The sequence below is a fragment of the Sander lucioperca genome, chromosome 9, assembly GCF_008315115.2.
Source record: "Sander lucioperca isolate FBNREF2018 chromosome 9, SLUC_FBN_1.2, whole genome shotgun sequence".
NCBI lineage: Eukaryota > Metazoa > Chordata > Actinopteri > Perciformes > Percidae > Sander > Sander lucioperca.
Genome location: NC_050181.1, coordinates 10,302,296 through 10,320,328, shown reverse-complemented (window position 1 = coordinate 10,320,328; position 18,033 = coordinate 10,302,296). Strand labels below are relative to the sequence as shown.

Below are 18,033 nucleotides of genomic sequence, written 5' to 3'. Positions count from 1 at the left end.
AATAAATGTTTTTTTTTAATGTAAGTATGTATTGGTGGCCAGTTTTTAAAGATCAACGTATTCATTAGGAACGGGTGAGTTTGGGGAAAGTCGGGACAGACAAACACATTGTTAGTTTTGGTCTTTTTATGAGATTTTGTTGACTCTAACAAAAACATTCATTATCGCCATTTCCCCACATGTTTAGATCATAGCAGATCTTTATGCAAAATGTGAATAAGCAGCCAGACATCTGCGAACAAGAAAAAATTTCACATTTATTTGATATCAAACAGGAGTTGAATTAAATATCAGCTGATGATGGGCTCTTACAAAAGAAATAAAATGAACCTAATCAGTGCTGCAACAACGTTTCACACTTTCCAACCATGTTTTTTTTTTCTGTATAGTTCAGTTAATAAATTAATTAGTGTCAAAGGATGAAATATGTCCGCACAAACTGCAATATCGCATTGACGCACACATAAGTCTTTAAACCTGACAATTTCTTTCAAGTAAAATAAATTACACAAGTTTCGAATTCACTCCAAATCTGTGCATGGCCTGGTGTTAAGGAATATACTACTGGCAAAAACTCATCATTCATGAAAGCAAAAGCACTTCACAAGCAGAGATGTGAGCATGATTTCATATGGACTGATATCTCTCAAAACTTTTTTTTCATATTCAAACATACTACAACAAGTCAATTGTGAGAGGAAAAAGCACATTTCCACCATTTTGATTAAACTTGTCTGAAGAATCTTATTAACATTGAAAGGGCTTAACTACTGAATGGTTGCCGTTTCTTTTCTTCTTTTTTTTCTTACTTTTTTTTTACTTTTTACACTAGTGGTACAGCAAAATATATTTTCTTTAGCTGTTACTTTAACAACAGTTAAATGTGCAATAGAGAAAATATAAGGCCTGAGTCTGAATTAGTGGTTTCTTTACTTTACAGTCCTGACTGTGTAGTGGAGCCACACTAGTTCTTGTTCTGTACTTCATGACTAAAAAGACCCTGGTTCTGCAAAGGCCCCCAAAGAATATGTCAGGAGTTTCATAGTTCTTTGCTTGGAGTATTTTTCATCCCTTATTCTTCAACAGCACAGTACAATGGAAATGCCAGACTTGTTTCTGACACAGCGGCCTGTGTGTTATTCTCTGCACCTCTTTAGTCCAACTGCAGAGCTTTCACAGTCCACATTTGTCTGGCTTAGGATGGATGTGTTTTGTGTGTTAATGGGATTTGTGTGCAAAAGTCATTTCTTCATTCCTTTTCCCACCCAACAACATTTCACTTCCTGTCCTAACAGGAAGGGCATGTGGAGTGTGCAGCCAGACTTGCCGGCTCTCTTGACATCAACTGAAAGTACCCATCTGTTAAAACCTGTGCAAACAAAGAGGGCCGGCTCAGAGGCTGGTAATAAGCTGCATTTGTCCGTCGCTGGGTGCCTCTCCTTCCTGTGCGCTGTCTTCATTGTTGGGTGGGAGGATGCATCCGTCGCTGGTGCCTCGGTTTATGTGGTAGTAGGACAGGGGCGGCGGCGCATCGCCGAGCTCAGGCATGCTTTTATGATACGCGTCCTCGCTCTCGCTTCGAGTTGAGGGGGAGAGCTCCTCCTCCTCCTCTTGGGGGTATGGCGAAGCTGGGGGCGAGGGTGAGTCTCTCAAGTTTGGCATGCTGGTATAAAGGGAGTCTCTATTATTGTTGGGTGAATGGGAGCCCATGTCCTCCACTGCAGTAACAGTCTCAGAGCCATGGCCGCCCTGCTGCTCCAGGCGCCTGGGGGCCTTCTGGGCGCTGTAGAGCAGGGAGTGAGTCCTCTGGGGCAGGAGGGGGGCCTCCAGCGCCTCCTTGTGGTGGGGGTGCAAGAGCAGCTCCAAGGTGGCGTGGCCTCCTCTTCCACTTCCTCTCTGGGGGGATGAGGCCTCGGCGTGATCCGCCACGATGGCGTCATCCTCGCTGCCGCTCCCACCCCCACCGCGGTCCACTGTCACTCTGGTCTGCGGAGGCAAGGCTCTGTCGTGCTCCCTCGGGGCGTCGCGACCTTTGGGTCCGACGCGGGGCCTTAGGTTATTGTGGACAATCTCAGATATGATCATCTTCTCAAAGGCGACATCATCCAGGTTGAGGCCCCCTAGGTCACCCGGGGCTCTAACGCCTACAGTCTCATAGTCGTCGTCTCGCAGGGAGTAGCTGTTGTTGAAATTGCCATTGAGGGGGAGGGTGTCCATGGCAGTGATGTCCCTGCTGTTGCTCAGAGAGTGCTGTCCTGCAAGGAAAGGCAAAAAGAGTGCGTGAGATTATGATTTTTTTTTTTTGCCTTTTGTGTAGAAGAATACAGCGTCCACTACACCATCCACATACAACTTGATACTGCTCAGGACACTTCACTCTTGTGCTCTTTGATCTCTGGGTTAATTTTAATTTAATGCAAATACAAAAAGTTTTAAAATTCAAAGGAAACCCCAATCAGCTCCCCACTATGTCCATCCTCATTATGGCTGAATATCATCAAAGCCAATCTTAGAGATTATCCTGAACAATATTGGAGAAATGAGAACAAAAGATGACTTGAAAGTTGAAACTTAAAAATATAGAACAGCAACACGCTATAAAGTAGCTGATGACCAGGTAACAACACAGCAGCATACAAAAAGCAACAAGATAGGATGAGAGTAAAATAAATAAATTAATACAAGCTGATGAGAAAGTGTTGCGACATTAACAATGGATAAAACATTCCACCTGTTAAAAGAAGGCAAGACAAAAGAGTAATGTCAAACACAGATGGCCAGCCACCTCTCTGCACTCGGGCCCCACAAGCACAGCAACAACCCCCACACACCACGACAGACAGGCACGGTGCAATGACTCACTTTGCCAACACTCACATCAAGTGTGTCTGCTCAGGCTATCTGGCCTAAGAACAGCTGATGTGCAAAAAAAGTAAAAGAGATGCTTTTTTTCAATTGCAGCAGAAACAACAAAATCACTGAAATAAGACCAAAGTGGAAAGCTTGTAACATCCAGCCTGGATTCAGTCAATCCAACTCTTTGTGTCCTTGCTATTAATTATAATTTAGCCCATGTGATGCATTGTTCAAATTACTGTAGGTGGATGGAGAATGACAGCAATGGTCTGTGTTTAACAGTTGGAGAGAGCTAAAGGACTAAATCAAGGACAACTGAATCCTGGACTCAGCAGGTGAAAGGGCAGCAAGCAAGGTGTTTTTAGAAAAAAAAGTCTACAGTAAAAGAAGGAACATTTCCTAATGAAAATATTTCTTTCTGAATGCCCATTAGTTTTCCCTTTTTAAAGTGTACATACATTTTATGTCAACAAAACACAAACACACACACACACACACACACACACACACACACACACACACACACACACACACACACACAGTGGAGTACTCTAATTTTGTGCAGCCCGATGTCTAAGCTCAAGCAGCAGGATGACAGTTAAGGGATCTTGTTTTGATTTGATATGATGATTTCATTTACTGGGTACACTATGAGCCTGTAAGTAAAAGGCTGACATTTTGTAGCGTGAGGGGGATGTTGTCAGTCACAGGCAGAAAAAAAACATGAGGAAACTGTAGTATTTTCGTTTCAAATGAACTTGTCAGAAAACGCATGATAACAACGTAGGAAAAAAGCTCCAAAAACAACATCAAAGTCATTTCTAAAAAGTGTGAAAAGAGCCCAGAGAGCAAAAGGGCAAAAAAAGGAGAGTGGGGGGGAGAGATTATTAGACACCTCTCTGAATAGACTCTACTTCCAAATTTGCATTTGTTTATGCGCTGGCAGTTATTACAGACAGGTACTGTCTACCGGGAGAGGGGGGAAATGATGTGAACAGAATTCAACTGGACGCGGCGACAGCTGCACTCTGGGAAGCGTTCCAGCAGAGATTCATCCAAGATGTTCTCCTTACCGATTTTACTGCATCACATGAACATCTGCAGAGCATTACTTAGTATTAATACACTTACAATAGAAGACACGCTCATCCTTTTCCAGGAGCTAAATGTAATGACTATAGCAGGCAACATTTAAAAAAAAGCTCATGTTAAACTTGACAGAGTCTCTCTGTGCTTATTTCATACTTGGTTGGTGATCTTCACACCAGTTTTTGACATTTGTGTGTCATGCTGTTGCCTGCTATCCTCAAACTAGTTTCCATATGTTAAATCTTTACTTTTTTTTCCTGGTTGTCACTGCTTCCACAGTGGCTTGTCTCGTGGGGAGAATAAGTATTTCTGTAGGTAAAGGAGGTATTTATGCTGACATTTCATATTACGTGCTAATTAAATATCACCACTTTTCTTTTATCTGTCTCTGATACTCCAATGTTAACATGTAATTAGTACAATGATTACGCAGGTAAACATGTTAGGGCAATAAAGCACAAGCTGTCTGAGCACACACACTGACTTCTGCATCTGAGCCGCTCGCCTGCTGCTGAGCTCACAGACAGAAAAAAAGAAGTCTTTGATTTTCTTTGCAGACATTGTTTGGTCCCAACCCTGCTTCATTATCTCTGAGTGTGAAGTGCTCCCATTGTGCTGTAAGCGAGCTCGCAGCACAAAACAAGACCGTGAAGACCGCAGTGGGTTAAAGCTATACATTACTGCATATCCTCTCCTTACACACTTTTGCCATACTGCTGTTTTTGTAAATTCTCTTTTATCATCAAATGCCTGGGAATATCTGAGGGCTATGACTCTGCCCGCATTGCATCATGAGCTTGTTTTTTTTCTTCTTCTGTGATTGGGTTTCTTTTGCTCTGCTAGTGAACTAGGTCAGCATAAGCACTGACGTGATTTAAATGGATCTTATTGGCAGTAAGCTAAAGACAATTTAAACATGTTGTAAAGATATCATCCATGAACTAAAGGAAACAGCATAAATGATCCGGACCGACGTGTAAAGCTCATATTCAACAGAGAGGAATTCTCATATGACTGCTCAGTAGAAGAGATAAGATAGCATTGACGTAGGTTTATCTCATTCTGTGTTTAGAAAGGAGAAACTAGCTTAGATAAGACCTAGTGGAAATACAGAGGTGTGAATGAAGAAGAAAAAAATCGTAAATCTAGAGAAAATTACTCTCAGCATAATGCATGCTGTGTCAGAGCCATAACCTTGAGATTTTTCATGTATTTAATACATCTAACACACTTAAAAGTGAGAGTTAAATGAGAAGATTTAGACCACTTTCATATCTGTCTGTTTACTATGAAGCAACAGCCAGCCGCCGGTTAGCTTAGTTTAGCACAAAGACTGGAAACAGGGGGAAACACCTGGCCACTAAGAAACACGTTATATCTTGTTTATTTAATCTGTACAAGAAAATGAAGTGTAAAAATGATAATTCGCCATTTTACAGGGGATTATGTGCTGGACTATTTCTTGGCCATGACCAGTAATGTCCTTGAGTTTCTGTTGGTTGCCAAGCAACTGCTCAGAGCCAAGAAATAGTCCAGCATATAACCCCCTACGTAAAATGGAAAATTCTTGTTTTTGTATGCATTAAACAAGAAGATATAATGTGTTAATTATTGTGGTGCTGGCAGGCACATTTTTTTACCTTTGGACAGAGCCAGGCTAGCTGTCTAGTCTTTATGCTAAGCTAAGCTATCTGGCTGTAGCCTTGTACAGTATTTAACAGACGTGTGGTATTGATCGTCTCATCTTACTCTCCCCGAGAAAGCAAATAAGTGTATTTTCCAAACTGTTCCAAACTTTTACCTTAAAAACACACACACACACACACACACACACACACACACACACACACACACACACACACACACACACACACACACACACACAAATCAATGTAAGAATAAAAGTGGAGGGTGGATGTGCACCTGGGGAGTGAAAGGCCGGTGGAGAGGGGGTGTTGCACACCACTGTTTCTGCCAGCAGGTTGTTATAAGGGTTAGTGTCGTGGGTTCGAAGGAGAGGGTTAGTTAGGAGGTAGTTGCCAGTCATCCCTGAAATAACAGGAAGAGAGAGAGAGAGGAAACAAAACAGTTGAGGAAAAAGAGCTTGAGATACTGTACTTCATGGTCTGTGGTTGTGTGCTGGGTAGCTGTCGACATAAACAAACACTGACATATACTGTCCAAAATCTGACACCGCGAAAGATTTATGACCAATGATCCGTCTGCCTTCTATTATGGACACAAAGCTGCCATAGAAAAATTGGTCAAAGCAAGACAATATCCAAACAGTCAGCTGATGTAACTGACAAACAATATTATCACGACAAGTGTTGACCAAAGCATAGCAACACAATCAACTCCAGTGTTTACGTGAAACAAATCCATCTAAACAAACTCATCCAGTCGAGACACTAGACAAACCATGTCTAACTGGCCTTCCATGAATAATACAGTATCCCTATCATCCTGAGCATGCTTGTGTTAATCTCAAGAATGTAATAACTATCCTCAGTCATTTGGTTGGAGCCCTGAGAAACTTTGCGCTGGCATGGTTTGTTGTTTTTTTAGAAAAAAATGAAACTAACTCATGACTACAGCCAAATCTGCGCTGGCACAGTGTGCAGCCTGAGATGCTGGGATCACTCCCAAAACCTGCTCTGACCTCAGCCTGACTTTGCTCATCTCCTCTATTTTCATCCTGACAATCACTCTGAGGTGAAAACGAGTTAGGGAGGCTGGCGAACAGAGTTGCTGGGATTTCAACTCAAGTCCTCATAAGCAACATTTTGTTCCACACTAAATATCACACCTCTTCAATCTCTGTTCCTCGCCTTATACGTGATCCCAGTGAGCAGGAAAGTGCAGGAGAAATGCTGTGAACTTTTGTACACAGGCAGCATTTTTTTTTTTTTGCTTAACACTAAGAGAAATGCAACATAAAATCGGGTCTTATCTTTCCCAGCTGCCACAGAGCCATGTAAGCTGCATCCATTGAAGTGTTTATTGTGAATTCAGAGCTTCATCACAAATAGAACGTCGTATGTGTCTCTTCTAGTGGCGGCGGAAGAAACGGTTGCTTACCCTGGTTGAGGGTGGAGGTGCTGTTTATGTCTCCTGAGATGAAGGAGGACTCCGACTGCTTCCTCACAGTGTCGTTCCACATCCGCCTGATGCGGCTCTGGGTAGAGAGAAAAGCAGCCATTGATCAAGACTCAACATGGTGCTGCTGTTATTCAAGACGTCTGGCCCTGAGGATTGAGTAGCTACGTGGGTTTTGTGACCCTACACTTGTATACAAGAAGAGTCAAGATTCAACTAACCCCCTGCTTGATGACATCAACACGTCTTGCTAAGGTAAAACAAAGACCTGCACGTGCTATTGGTCCAACCAATACCAAAAATGGATACTCCAAGGTTCTTACAGCTTGTAATTTGAGAGATCGGCCCAGAGCAGCTGTTGTTTTTTTTAGGATAGTTTGAGCAGAAGCCGGCAACAAATTCCAAAAAGTGCTCTTAAAATAGATCTGACAAAGTCACAATAGAAGAGATTAGAGATCTGTGTAGGGCTGTGACGATAACCGCATCACAACAACACCGCGCTCATGTGATGCTTCCGCATTTCTTTTCGTTTTTTGGATTCCATATTTTTTTTGCTAGTGAAAGCTACAGGTGTGCATTTAGTTATCATTATTGACTGTCTTCCATCCTATGTTCGAGGGCTTCTAGAGGAAAAATCTTTCAGTTGCTCGGTGTCTCGACCGCAAGGATATCAGCCGTCTGTCAGCAGCAGCTCCTGGAGCTGAGTGAACAGTGGCTGGCTAACCTGCCTTCGCCAGGCTGACTGACAGCAGTAATGTACTCGACCAAATTAGTTTTCATGTTGGCTGCATGGGAAGAAATCAATAGTGTTTGTATTGATTCATTGATTTTATTTCCCAGCCCACCATAGCGAGTGAGGGGAATCTGCCTGTAGTGAATCAGACTCACAGAGACAGACTGGGAGTCTTCATCAATCAATGTAGATCTGGTTAATAAGATCAAATCACATATACAGCGGGATTATTGTGTAATTTAAACAGTTGTCTATGCAGATTACACTTCACTAAACGCGACTAAAATATAGGTAAACGGTACAAAAACACGCTGCGGGGTGTTGTGTGAATTTAATAAAATGGAAGGATGAGACAGGCGAGTGACGGACATCAAAAACGCTTCTAAAATATGCTCTCATTTTTATCTATGCAGCTGTCTTCGTGCAGGCTCGCGTCTCACAAGCGTAGCCGCAACCTGAAGCGTTTATTTGCGCTTCACATCAAAGAAATTTGACAATACGTGCGTAAGCATGAGGTTGATGCCCAATAAAAAGGCACTTAATGAATATATTTATTTTCATTTTGTAACCTAGGCGGAGCAGAGTGTGTTGTTTTGAGTCTTTACTAAAGGGTAAGGCTGACATCCTATACTTTTCTTACTGTCAACAAATCCTGTGCAAAGACCAAAACCAACGTGTTGGTTTCTTATTTATTAATACTCTCCAGCTTCCCCCAGCTCTCTGTGGCTCTCAGCCACAAGGCCATTTGTTTCTAAGGACAAATCTTTAAAGACGGGTCATGAATATATACTCATTCTCAATGTTCAGTCATTTCCTAAAACATCTGGGCACTGTAGTTTTTAACAAACATTACTAAAGTAGGAGTAAATGGTGCATTAATTGGGGACTATTTTCCGCTGCAAAGTAATACACATCTGGTGCTCTAGTGAGTGTTTTGACACCAATTTTGTATAAATGGGATAGACTCAAAATAAACTACAGTGCAGATGATAATGAAGAAACGTTTTTGAACAATAACGAAGCTCTATGGCACAGAAGAAGAAGCTACATTAGATCAGTTTTTTTCTTTTTTTAAACATACTTATTAATCCCTCAAGGGAAATTAAAAAAAATGTTCACTCTGTTGTTAGAACACACATTACACACAGGCTTGAAATACACATACACATGCTCAGGACCTATACATTCACAAATGGGGAGATTTCAGAGTGAGGGGGCTGCTGGAATTAATAATAATTATTACATCCAAACCTTTTCACACATAATTTTTGAAAATCCTAAACCCCAATATATTGGATTCCCGGCGGGGTACACACATACCTGTGTTGCAGATGAGTAGCGGGCCGTGGATCGAGACGTGGCTGTTTTGGCTGCACTGTGGGGGCCCTCAGGCGGCAGCGTGCCGCAGCACTGGGACTGACGGAAACATTTGCTGTACTCTTTGCGGACCTGCAGATGAACAAAAGATCAGGACCCACTGAGCACACAGGCACCCCCCCCAACAAATCTTTATCAAATGCCATCCAGCTGACAGCTGTTTAAATGCCAAAAGGGATAACTATGATAACATGTTGAAATGTTGTAGAGAGGAAGCACTGTGATGTTAGTTTTGCCAAGTAAAAATGTATAAAATATCGTGAAATGCCTCATGTAAAATTTCAAAATGTTGCAGTATAATTAATTACAGATAGATTTGGAAAGAAATAGGAAATTCTTGGCAGTGCCATTATAGAATGTTATGATAGTAAGGCTGCAACTAATGATAGTTTTCATTATCAATTAATCTACAGATTATTTTGTCTTTCACGATTTCTTTGAATCGATTAATTGTTTTGTCTGTAAAATGTAAAAAAAAAAAAAAAAAAAAAAAAAAAAGATCCTTAGCCAAATGTTATGTGATATCTTCAAATGTCTTGTTTTGTTAAACCAAAACATCTAAAACCCCAAAACCTCAATTTACTAAAAGGCAAAGAAATGCAGAAAGTGTGTGGCTTCAGTGATTAATTTAAATACGAAAATAGATGCTGAATAATTTTCTGTCTATTGACTAATTGATTTATCGGCCCCATTACACTGTAGATCAATCTTTTTTTTAATTATTAATTTATTAATTGTTTAATCAATAAAATTTGAGAAAATTGTAAATTTCTCAGGTGTGTGACATTTAAGAAGCTGGAAGAAGCTATTTGTTTTTGCATTTTGCTTAATGAACAACTTGTTGATTAATTCTTCATTTAAAATCTGTTGTTCAATTAAACAACTAATAATGTGTGGCGCAGGACGAAATCTTACCTTTTTCTGGAGGAGGCAGTGAAAGATGAAGATGAACATCCCTTGCAGAGTGTTGAAGATGGTGAAGAGGTAAGCCATAACAATGGACGATTCATTGAGGAAGAACAAGCCAAAGGACCATGTGAGCCCCATCAGACAAAGTAGGGCAAACGCTCCCAACACCCACGACCTGCGAAAGAGAAAGAAGAGTGATATTAACTAGTGAAACTAACAAAGTTACAGTCGATTTTATCTTTGCATGGTTTGATGTTTCTATGCTCCAGGACAGCAGCTTGTTAAAAAAAATATTTTGGTTTTAGGATGAATGTGCATTCTGTATTTGACACTGAGTCAAAAAATGTTTCCTTGGTCTTCCTTGGAGTGGTTGGCTAAAGAGACTGCAAACACAGCAGGTTTTTCCCTGGAGGCTTCCAGGAAAGCCTAGAGGAAATAAGATAACTTCACAGTCAGTTTCAATGACGATGGCTATTCGTTATTGATTCACAAGAGAGAAGTGAGCCACGGTGAGGAGGGAAGAAATGGGACAACAGCTTGTCACTGAGAGAGGATCCACAGAAAAATGAGAGTGATGGCTGATTAGACTTGCTTTTTAAACAAGTGTCAATTTTTTTTCTTATTAATCACACAAAGAGCAACCAATTATTTCACCTTTTTTTCACGAGTTGCCATTTGACACAGAAACTAAATACATAGCAGATTTGAGGTAGACTCTCATTTATGTCAGTAAATGAGTTTTGACTTTTTAAGATAATGTGTGAAATCCAGCATCCACAAATGTGGGCTTTCTGTGTGCTAAAAAACAACAACCAGAAAGCCAATTCAATGCCTTGTTTTGCACCAGAAACAGAATGTCTGCCTAAAAATCCCACATAATATATTTTGGCCTGCCCTCAAACACATTGTTGAATAAGAATCCAGACACAGAAATGGACAGAGGACCTGTCTTTTTAGCGAGCAAATGCAGCCCACTTGAAGCGGAAAGATGAGGGAGGGGGCTTTTTTCCATTTTTACCATCTAAAAATCTACGAGGCATGTGGTTAAAGCCGTCTTCCAAGAAAGCCTGTAAACTATACAAGCATAGAAGCAAAAAAATACCAAAAGGTCACAAATGCAGTTGTGAAGAAGTAAAAAAGGCAATGCAACGCTGCGTAGTTCAAATAGTGAAATCATAAAATACGTATACGGAGAGAAATCAAATCTAAACGGGATAAATATTGGTCCTGTCGGGGTTAGGAGAAGAGGAAATCAAATAAATGTCTTGGTCAAATGAGGATTTTACAATTCCAGGAGGGAAGCAAAAGACGTAATGGTGCATATTACCCCCACCCCCTACTAAACACACCCACACAGTCTCAGAGCAAGCAAACCACAGTGCGGCCACCTAATCTCCCAGAGTGACACCCCTCACCTGATACCCCCCAGCCTGGACGAGTCGGGTTTCATGGAGGTGGAGTGCTTCACCATCTTGAACATCGTCACCACCAGGAAGATGACATTGACCTGTCAAAACAGATGCATATCAGAGTTAACAGCCTGCACTTAGAAAGGCATCCAATTCCTGTTGCTGACAGCGGGTGGAGGAAGTACTCAGATTCTTTACTTAAGTAAAAGTACTAATTCCACACTGAATAAATACTCCATTACAAGTAAAAGTCCAGCATTTAAATGCGAAAGTATAATCAAGAAAATGCGAAGTATTAAGAGAAATTAAATAAAACTCAATGTAGAAAAATGTCTCATGTGACTGTCATACTATTATATATTATATCATTACATTATTATCATTCATTCATTAATGGGTAAGCAACATTTTACTGGTGTAGTTTGGTTGAGGTAGAGCTCATTTCTAATCATTTTATTTAAAGGAGACATGCTCATTTTCAGATTCATACGTTTCTATGAGAACATGTTTACATGCTTTAATGTTCAAAAATCACATTATTTTTCTCATACTGTCTGTCTAAATATAAACGTGTCTATCAGAAATGCTCCGTTTTAGTGCCTGTCTCTTTAAGCCACCTTCTGAAAAGCCCAGTCTCCCTCAAACCTCAAACGTGTATATGTTTTTAAATTAATTATTTAAATAATTGAAAGGAAAATCAGCAAGTATTCACATTTGAGAATCAGGTTCTATGAAATGTCTGGAATTTCTGCATGAAAAATGCCTTAAACTATAATGAAATCTATCAATAAACTAATCAATTAATCGATTCATTGACTAATTGATTAAGTCATTTCGGCTCTACTTGTACAGAATGTTGGGTAGTTCAATCAATAACATGATCATATTCTATAAGATCTTCATGTGTTTTTAATTTGTACAATGTACAATATGTACAATATTTCCCCTCTGAAATGTAGTGGAGTAGTAGAAAATGGTACCTCGTGTACCTACAGCACTCGTGTAAATGTACTTGGTTACATTCCACCACTTGTTGCTACCACCTGTGGTTATGTTTTATTGACTAAAAATATTGATTAATCTACAGACTCTATAGTGAGCTTCAATACCAGCATACCTTTACCGGGAGGAATATAAAAATGTATTGCCTTGGTGCAGATCTTACAAGTACACCGACTTCCAAAAAGAGAAAAACAACATAGAGAGGTTAACTTCTTTGGCCTACTTCATACAGCTTTGGCCTTCAACATTAGCTGCATTGAAAGTTTCTTATCTTGTTTGACATTACAGTCTATCCCAAAGTGCAAATCCTCATAGTATACAAGATGGAGGCCAAACAGACCTGATGTACTGTGGACAAAACCCCCAGAAAATACAGAAAGGAAAGAACGGAGCTCAGTGCCATATTAGAAACAAGTTTTACTGAAGCCAGGAAACACATTTAAGTGATTCAAGCCACATAGTACACCCAGAGAGGTTTACATTCTTTCAGGATGTCTCTTTTAAGCACCAGAGGGCCTGTCGCCACCGAAGGAAAGGGAAGAGATGTGCTTCAGTTTGCCCTGATACCATATTAAACCTTTGAAATGAAAAACAAGTATACGTCCAGATTTTTATGTTATTAAAAACTTCTATCCCGTATCTGCTCTGAGCGTGCATTTTGAAAGCGTGGCCAATTGACTGTACATGAAGGAAAATATACAACAAAAGTATGAGTTGGCAAGAAAACAAAGTGTAATGGTCTCCATGTAGTCTCAGTTGATCAAATACTTCCTTTTAAATTCTTCATTCACAAATAAGCAAAAGGATCCTGATTATTACCCCATATGGATGCATTTTGAAACACTGCAAGGCAACAGAAAAAAAAATGTCTTTTAATGGAAACAAATAAGAGTGTGAGTGGAAAGCAGATGGAAACTAACAACGGCAAGGGAAAGATGGAAGAAAAAGGAGTGGCTAAGAAGACAGAAAGAGGCTTTTAGATCACAGCTTAGAGTAATGCCGAGTTTTGTCTCTCAGCCACTTGGGCCGATTTACGTCCGTATGAGTCGAGTGGCTTGAGACGCATTTAACACAGCCGCAAGTGATGACACAGATCCAATGAGACAGACGGACGGACAGGCAGGGAGGCACTCTGCAGAAAACTGAGGCAAACTACATATGGACTCCCGCCTCATGCCTGGTCTTCAAGGGGCCATCCACCACAATATGTAGGTCTCTCACTTCTCTGCCAAATACAGCACAAAAAACCAGCGCTGCCGACGCAGCATTTATCCCAGTTTCTGCATGTATTTACAGTCTATGGACAGATTTACATGTGTGTTGCCATATACACCAATATGGAAACGCAGTGAGTGTTTGTTCAGGGCTGTGTGCATGCATTCCCGCATGTATGTATGTGTTGTGAGTGTGCATTGAGAACACCCAGTGCACCACATAAAATATTAAAAGGTGAAGATGGAGATGTCCGCGTGCTGGGATTGGCTGGGGACGTGTCATGATCCTCAGCAGGGCTATGAGCTGTGGTAATGGTTGTCTGGCCCACCCACTCATTACTTCATGTTCACCCCCCCACCACCATCACAGCAAATGACCTTCATGCCTGAGATGATTTCTCCTCCTGATTGCGAGAGGGGAGTATTCTCTAGATGTACAGAAAGGACCAAACAGCTTTAAGCTGTGTCTGTACACCAATTCTGATTTCAGAGGATTTCATAGCTGAGTGGACACTGATGTCCTCATGTCAGCTATAATGGGACCACTTTCCTTTCATGCAAATTGATCTGAGAAAGCAGAGCTAAGAGGCTGCCAGTTCAGAGTGAGAGAAAATCCATAAACTGTTTTCTATAAAGAGTTTCTTTGAAGAAAACAAAAAAAGTTATCACACACGTGCACAACATTACAACTTACCACAATTATGAAGGTTACAGGTCCAATGAAGCTCCAGATGAAATGGTTATCAACCCTCAGCCAGCACCTACAGGGTGCAAAAGATGATATGCAGCTCATTAAATCATCTCATTGCCAAAACAAAGTTGTGTCACATCGATCAGGGCCCAGCAGGGCTGGCTGGATGATAATACGCCACAGCAACAGAATAGAGACTCCTGACCACAGAGAAGAAAACCCGACCATGAGGGAGCGCTGGCCCCGTGCCATGAGAAGCTGCAGTCTAAAAAGCAGCGGTTATTGGACTCATGACTTCACAGTCTACAAATGTGGGATGTCTGACTGTGTATACCTTAGACTCTGAACAGTAAACAATGTATTGTAGACAGTTTAAGAATGAATTGCACCTCGGTCTGCGTTTATCACCAGGAAACAGAAATGAAGTGAAAACTACAGCAATAAAATGGAGTTTGAAAAAAGCATTGACTTAAATTCCATAAATTAGAGGACTGCAGTTTTACAAAGCATAAAGCTTGCTGCTTGGATGAAGACCAGCGGATAACTGTATAAACTTCGAACTGACAAGGGCGGCAATTATCTACATGCAAAGAATAAAAACCCAGCAGGTCAGTGCAGCTAGCCAGCGCATTCATTAATGCTGCAGCTTTGCTCACAGCCTCTTGAAATTTCAGTGACAGGGTTTAAATTTACCAGGGGCAGAGGTGGACTACTCTTTGTGATATTACTATCATTAGCACATACATGCATGCTGATGGAGAGAAGGGATGCCTAATGCTCCTCATTTTTATCCCACAAAAGAAGAATCTCTACAAAGATGTCACACTTACGCCCGCTGTGTGCCGTAGCTTCTGTAGTCGATGGCTGCTGAGATGCCCACAACCACTGCCGGAATAAGGTACCCGGAAACGTAGTAGTACTTCCTGCGTGAGAACTCGCTCTCGAAAACCTCAACCAGCATGAGGTACAGCTGCACGCCCTCCAGACACATCCAGGCGAACGCAGCCAGGAAGCAGAAGTGGAGAACGCCGGCAATGATGGAGCACACCAGCTGACAGGAAGACACATGCAAACATTATGAAGGTAAGGGTTGTTCCTATGCATAGTTTGGGGTTGTTTAATTAATAATAATAATAATAATAATAATAATAATAATAATATTATCATTATCATCAGGTAGACAGAAACACTGCTCCAAATGAATGCTAACGTTGCTTTGTGTCTGCTGGATGTGTAAAAAGGCAACTGCAATCATGATTGCCATAACACCTTTAATAGGTGATAAAATGACATTTTTTAAACATATTTATTGCATCATTAATTTCCCCAACAATTCAGGAATGAGATTACAGTATATGTGAAAATGCATATATGGTAAAAATGTTAACGTTAAAAAAAACTGTAGCAGATACAGAATATTTATTAGGTATTTTAATCTAATTTTGATTTTTTGCTAACTGTGCAGCCAGTTAAAGGAAAATTGAAGGATACATCGAAGTATTTAAAGGTTAACCACAGCAGATGAGGCCATCCATCAGCAGTATAAAGGTTAAAACCCTCTGCAGTACAATTTCCACGGTACCTTTGGTTCTGTCATGTTGATGCCCACGAGGTAGATGAGTTCGCCGATGAAGAGGTTGAGGCAGAGGTTTTTGTGAATGGTATTGCGGTCGCTTTGCAGACCTCTGAAGAAGCAGAAGGTGAAGAGGCTGATGGCCAGGCAGACGAGAGACACGGCGATACCCATCCGTGTGATAACGGTGAGAAGAAGGTCGTGGACGCTCCCCTCCCCCTAGAGAGAAACAGACATTGTCTGAAATAGCCACATTCCTATATGGACATTAAAGCAAATTTTGCTCGATGTGATCATTCCTCCTGTTCATATTGGGCATTTAAAAAAACCCATCCTAAGGCACTTTCAATGGAAGAGATGGGGGACAAAAAAACACAGTTTATGTGAGACGTATAAATATTTTTACAATATTTTAGTCTTTTTGGCACAAAATCCCTCTGTGTGTTTCCCTGTTGAGCTGCAGTGGAAGGATAGTAATAAGTAGACAATATATTTGGAAGATATCCACTTGACTTGACTAACTCAGACTGTTTAAGCCTCATATTAGCTTCAGGGAACCTTTCCTTTATCCTGATCGTACCTGATGAGATTTCGCGCTGAAACTGAACATGCTTAGATCACATTATGGGGCCCATGTGGCAGAAAGCGACATCAGCTTAAAAATCTTCCACAAAGAACCACAATCGTGTGATGTGGGTTCCCCTTTTTGAGGTCAAATCACGCTGTTTCCGAAGATCTAAAACTGAGCGTGTTTCAAGATGGGCACCAGGCAAATGTGAAAATAGCAGACTTGACCATACAAAATATCACTCAAGGACATGGTGGCCTGAAAGTGAGGCAATTCCTCCTGTGATATTTGTAATTTTATTGAGGGCAGGAGTTGCAGTTGAGGTGTTGTGCAGGGAATTGGTGTGAGGGTAAGCCTAGCCTCTGGGCTCTGGTTTCAAGCTGTGGTTAAGGTTGAGGTTAAGACAGATGACAGGGACAGAGTTCATGAAATGGGACATAGTATTAAACAAACCACAAACTTATCCTCCACATTTATTACCGGCTAGGTCCTCGCTACATATGCTATTTATCATGTAATTGGATTGTAATTGCATTTTCGCGACCAAATGGATCCTACACCACTTCAAGAGGGATGGAAACACAAGTTAAAGCTGAGGTTAGACTGTTTCCCATAATTCTCAGGGACATACGCATGAAGGAATATTAGACACGGACCATAGGTAAAATATAATTACCTCCGATGATGGTACGGCACTTCCTATCCTGATCCACAATCTCGCTCTTTTAAAGTGACAGCCCTCAACCCTTTTCTCCACCTCCTCCCCCACCTTTACCTTCTCCTCCAGCAATAATCTAATTATCTCCACTGAAATGGCATTCTTGTTCTTGCCGTGAGTGCACAAATCTGTCAGCGAGACGGAAGAACAGGTAACTGAGACACAAAAATAGCTTGTGCAAACCACAAGGAGTGGGTCACCTACCACATTTCCCCGATGAGCCATGAGGATGGCGAAGTTGGTCAAATGACTGCAGGAGCAAGTGGTGTGGCTCTTGTTGGTTTCCAGCAGTTTACAGCCCTGAGTGGACCAATATCCCATCATGCTCCGCTCTGAGTAATTCCAGAAGGAACAGTTGGGATTGTAGTAGTGCTCCTTCTACAAAAACACACACACGCACAGAGAAAAAGATGCTTAAACATACTGTGTAAGTATATATATATATATATATATATAACATGTGCAACAAAATGCTTGATTGTAAACAAACACACCTTGTATATTTCATATCTCTAACTGCAGAGATGTATAGTAACGAAGTAGAACTACTTCACTACTGTACTTAAGTACTAAAAGGCTGTATCTGTACTCTACTGGAGTATTATTTTTTTCGCCTACTTCCACTTTTACTTGAGTACATATTTTCGTTGAGTTTAATACTTTTACTCCGATACATTTTTTATGTGCTGCATCGTTACTCGTTACTGTTGTGAATTCCTCACGCTACGGAGACTGTGTAGGTTACAGTGTGTGTAGTTACAGCTACGTTAGTTACGTAAGAAATCCCAGAGATCG

The 18,033-nt window shown here is 40.9% G+C and overlaps 1 protein-coding gene across 13 annotated transcripts in view; it reads right to left on the bottom strand.

Moving 5' to 3' along the window:
* Nucleotides 1–236: 236 nt before the first annotated feature.
* The window catches only part of LOC116046013 (adhesion G protein-coupled receptor L2-like), an 87,481-nt gene continuing 69,684 nt past the window's right edge, over nt 237–18,033 (bottom strand). For 3 of the 13 annotated variants that reach the window (XM_036005077.1, XM_036005076.1, XM_036005075.1), the window contains exons 13-22: nt 17,443–17,616; nt 15,962–16,171; nt 15,210–15,430; nt 14,383–14,449; nt 11,479–11,570; nt 10,070–10,238; nt 9,098–9,226; nt 7,027–7,123; nt 5,869–5,994; nt 237–2,255 (exon numbers count right to left, since the gene is read on the bottom strand). In XM_036005077.1, the coding sequence (XP_035860970.1) occupies nt 1,393–2,255; nt 5,869–5,994; nt 7,027–7,123; nt 9,098–9,226; nt 10,070–10,238; nt 11,479–11,570; nt 14,383–14,449; nt 15,210–15,430; nt 15,962–16,171; nt 17,443–17,616 (2,148 nt within the window). In that variant the 3' untranslated portion in view covers nt 237–1,392. Of the gene's footprint in view, nt 2,256–2,862; nt 2,917–5,868; nt 5,995–7,026; nt 7,124–9,097; nt 9,227–10,069; nt 10,239–11,478; nt 11,571–14,382; nt 14,450–15,209; nt 15,431–15,961; nt 16,172–17,442; nt 17,617–18,033 lie in introns of all 13 variants that reach the window. The other 10 variants (XM_031294123.2, XM_036005078.1, XM_036005085.1 and 7 more) reach the window with 7 other exon arrangements.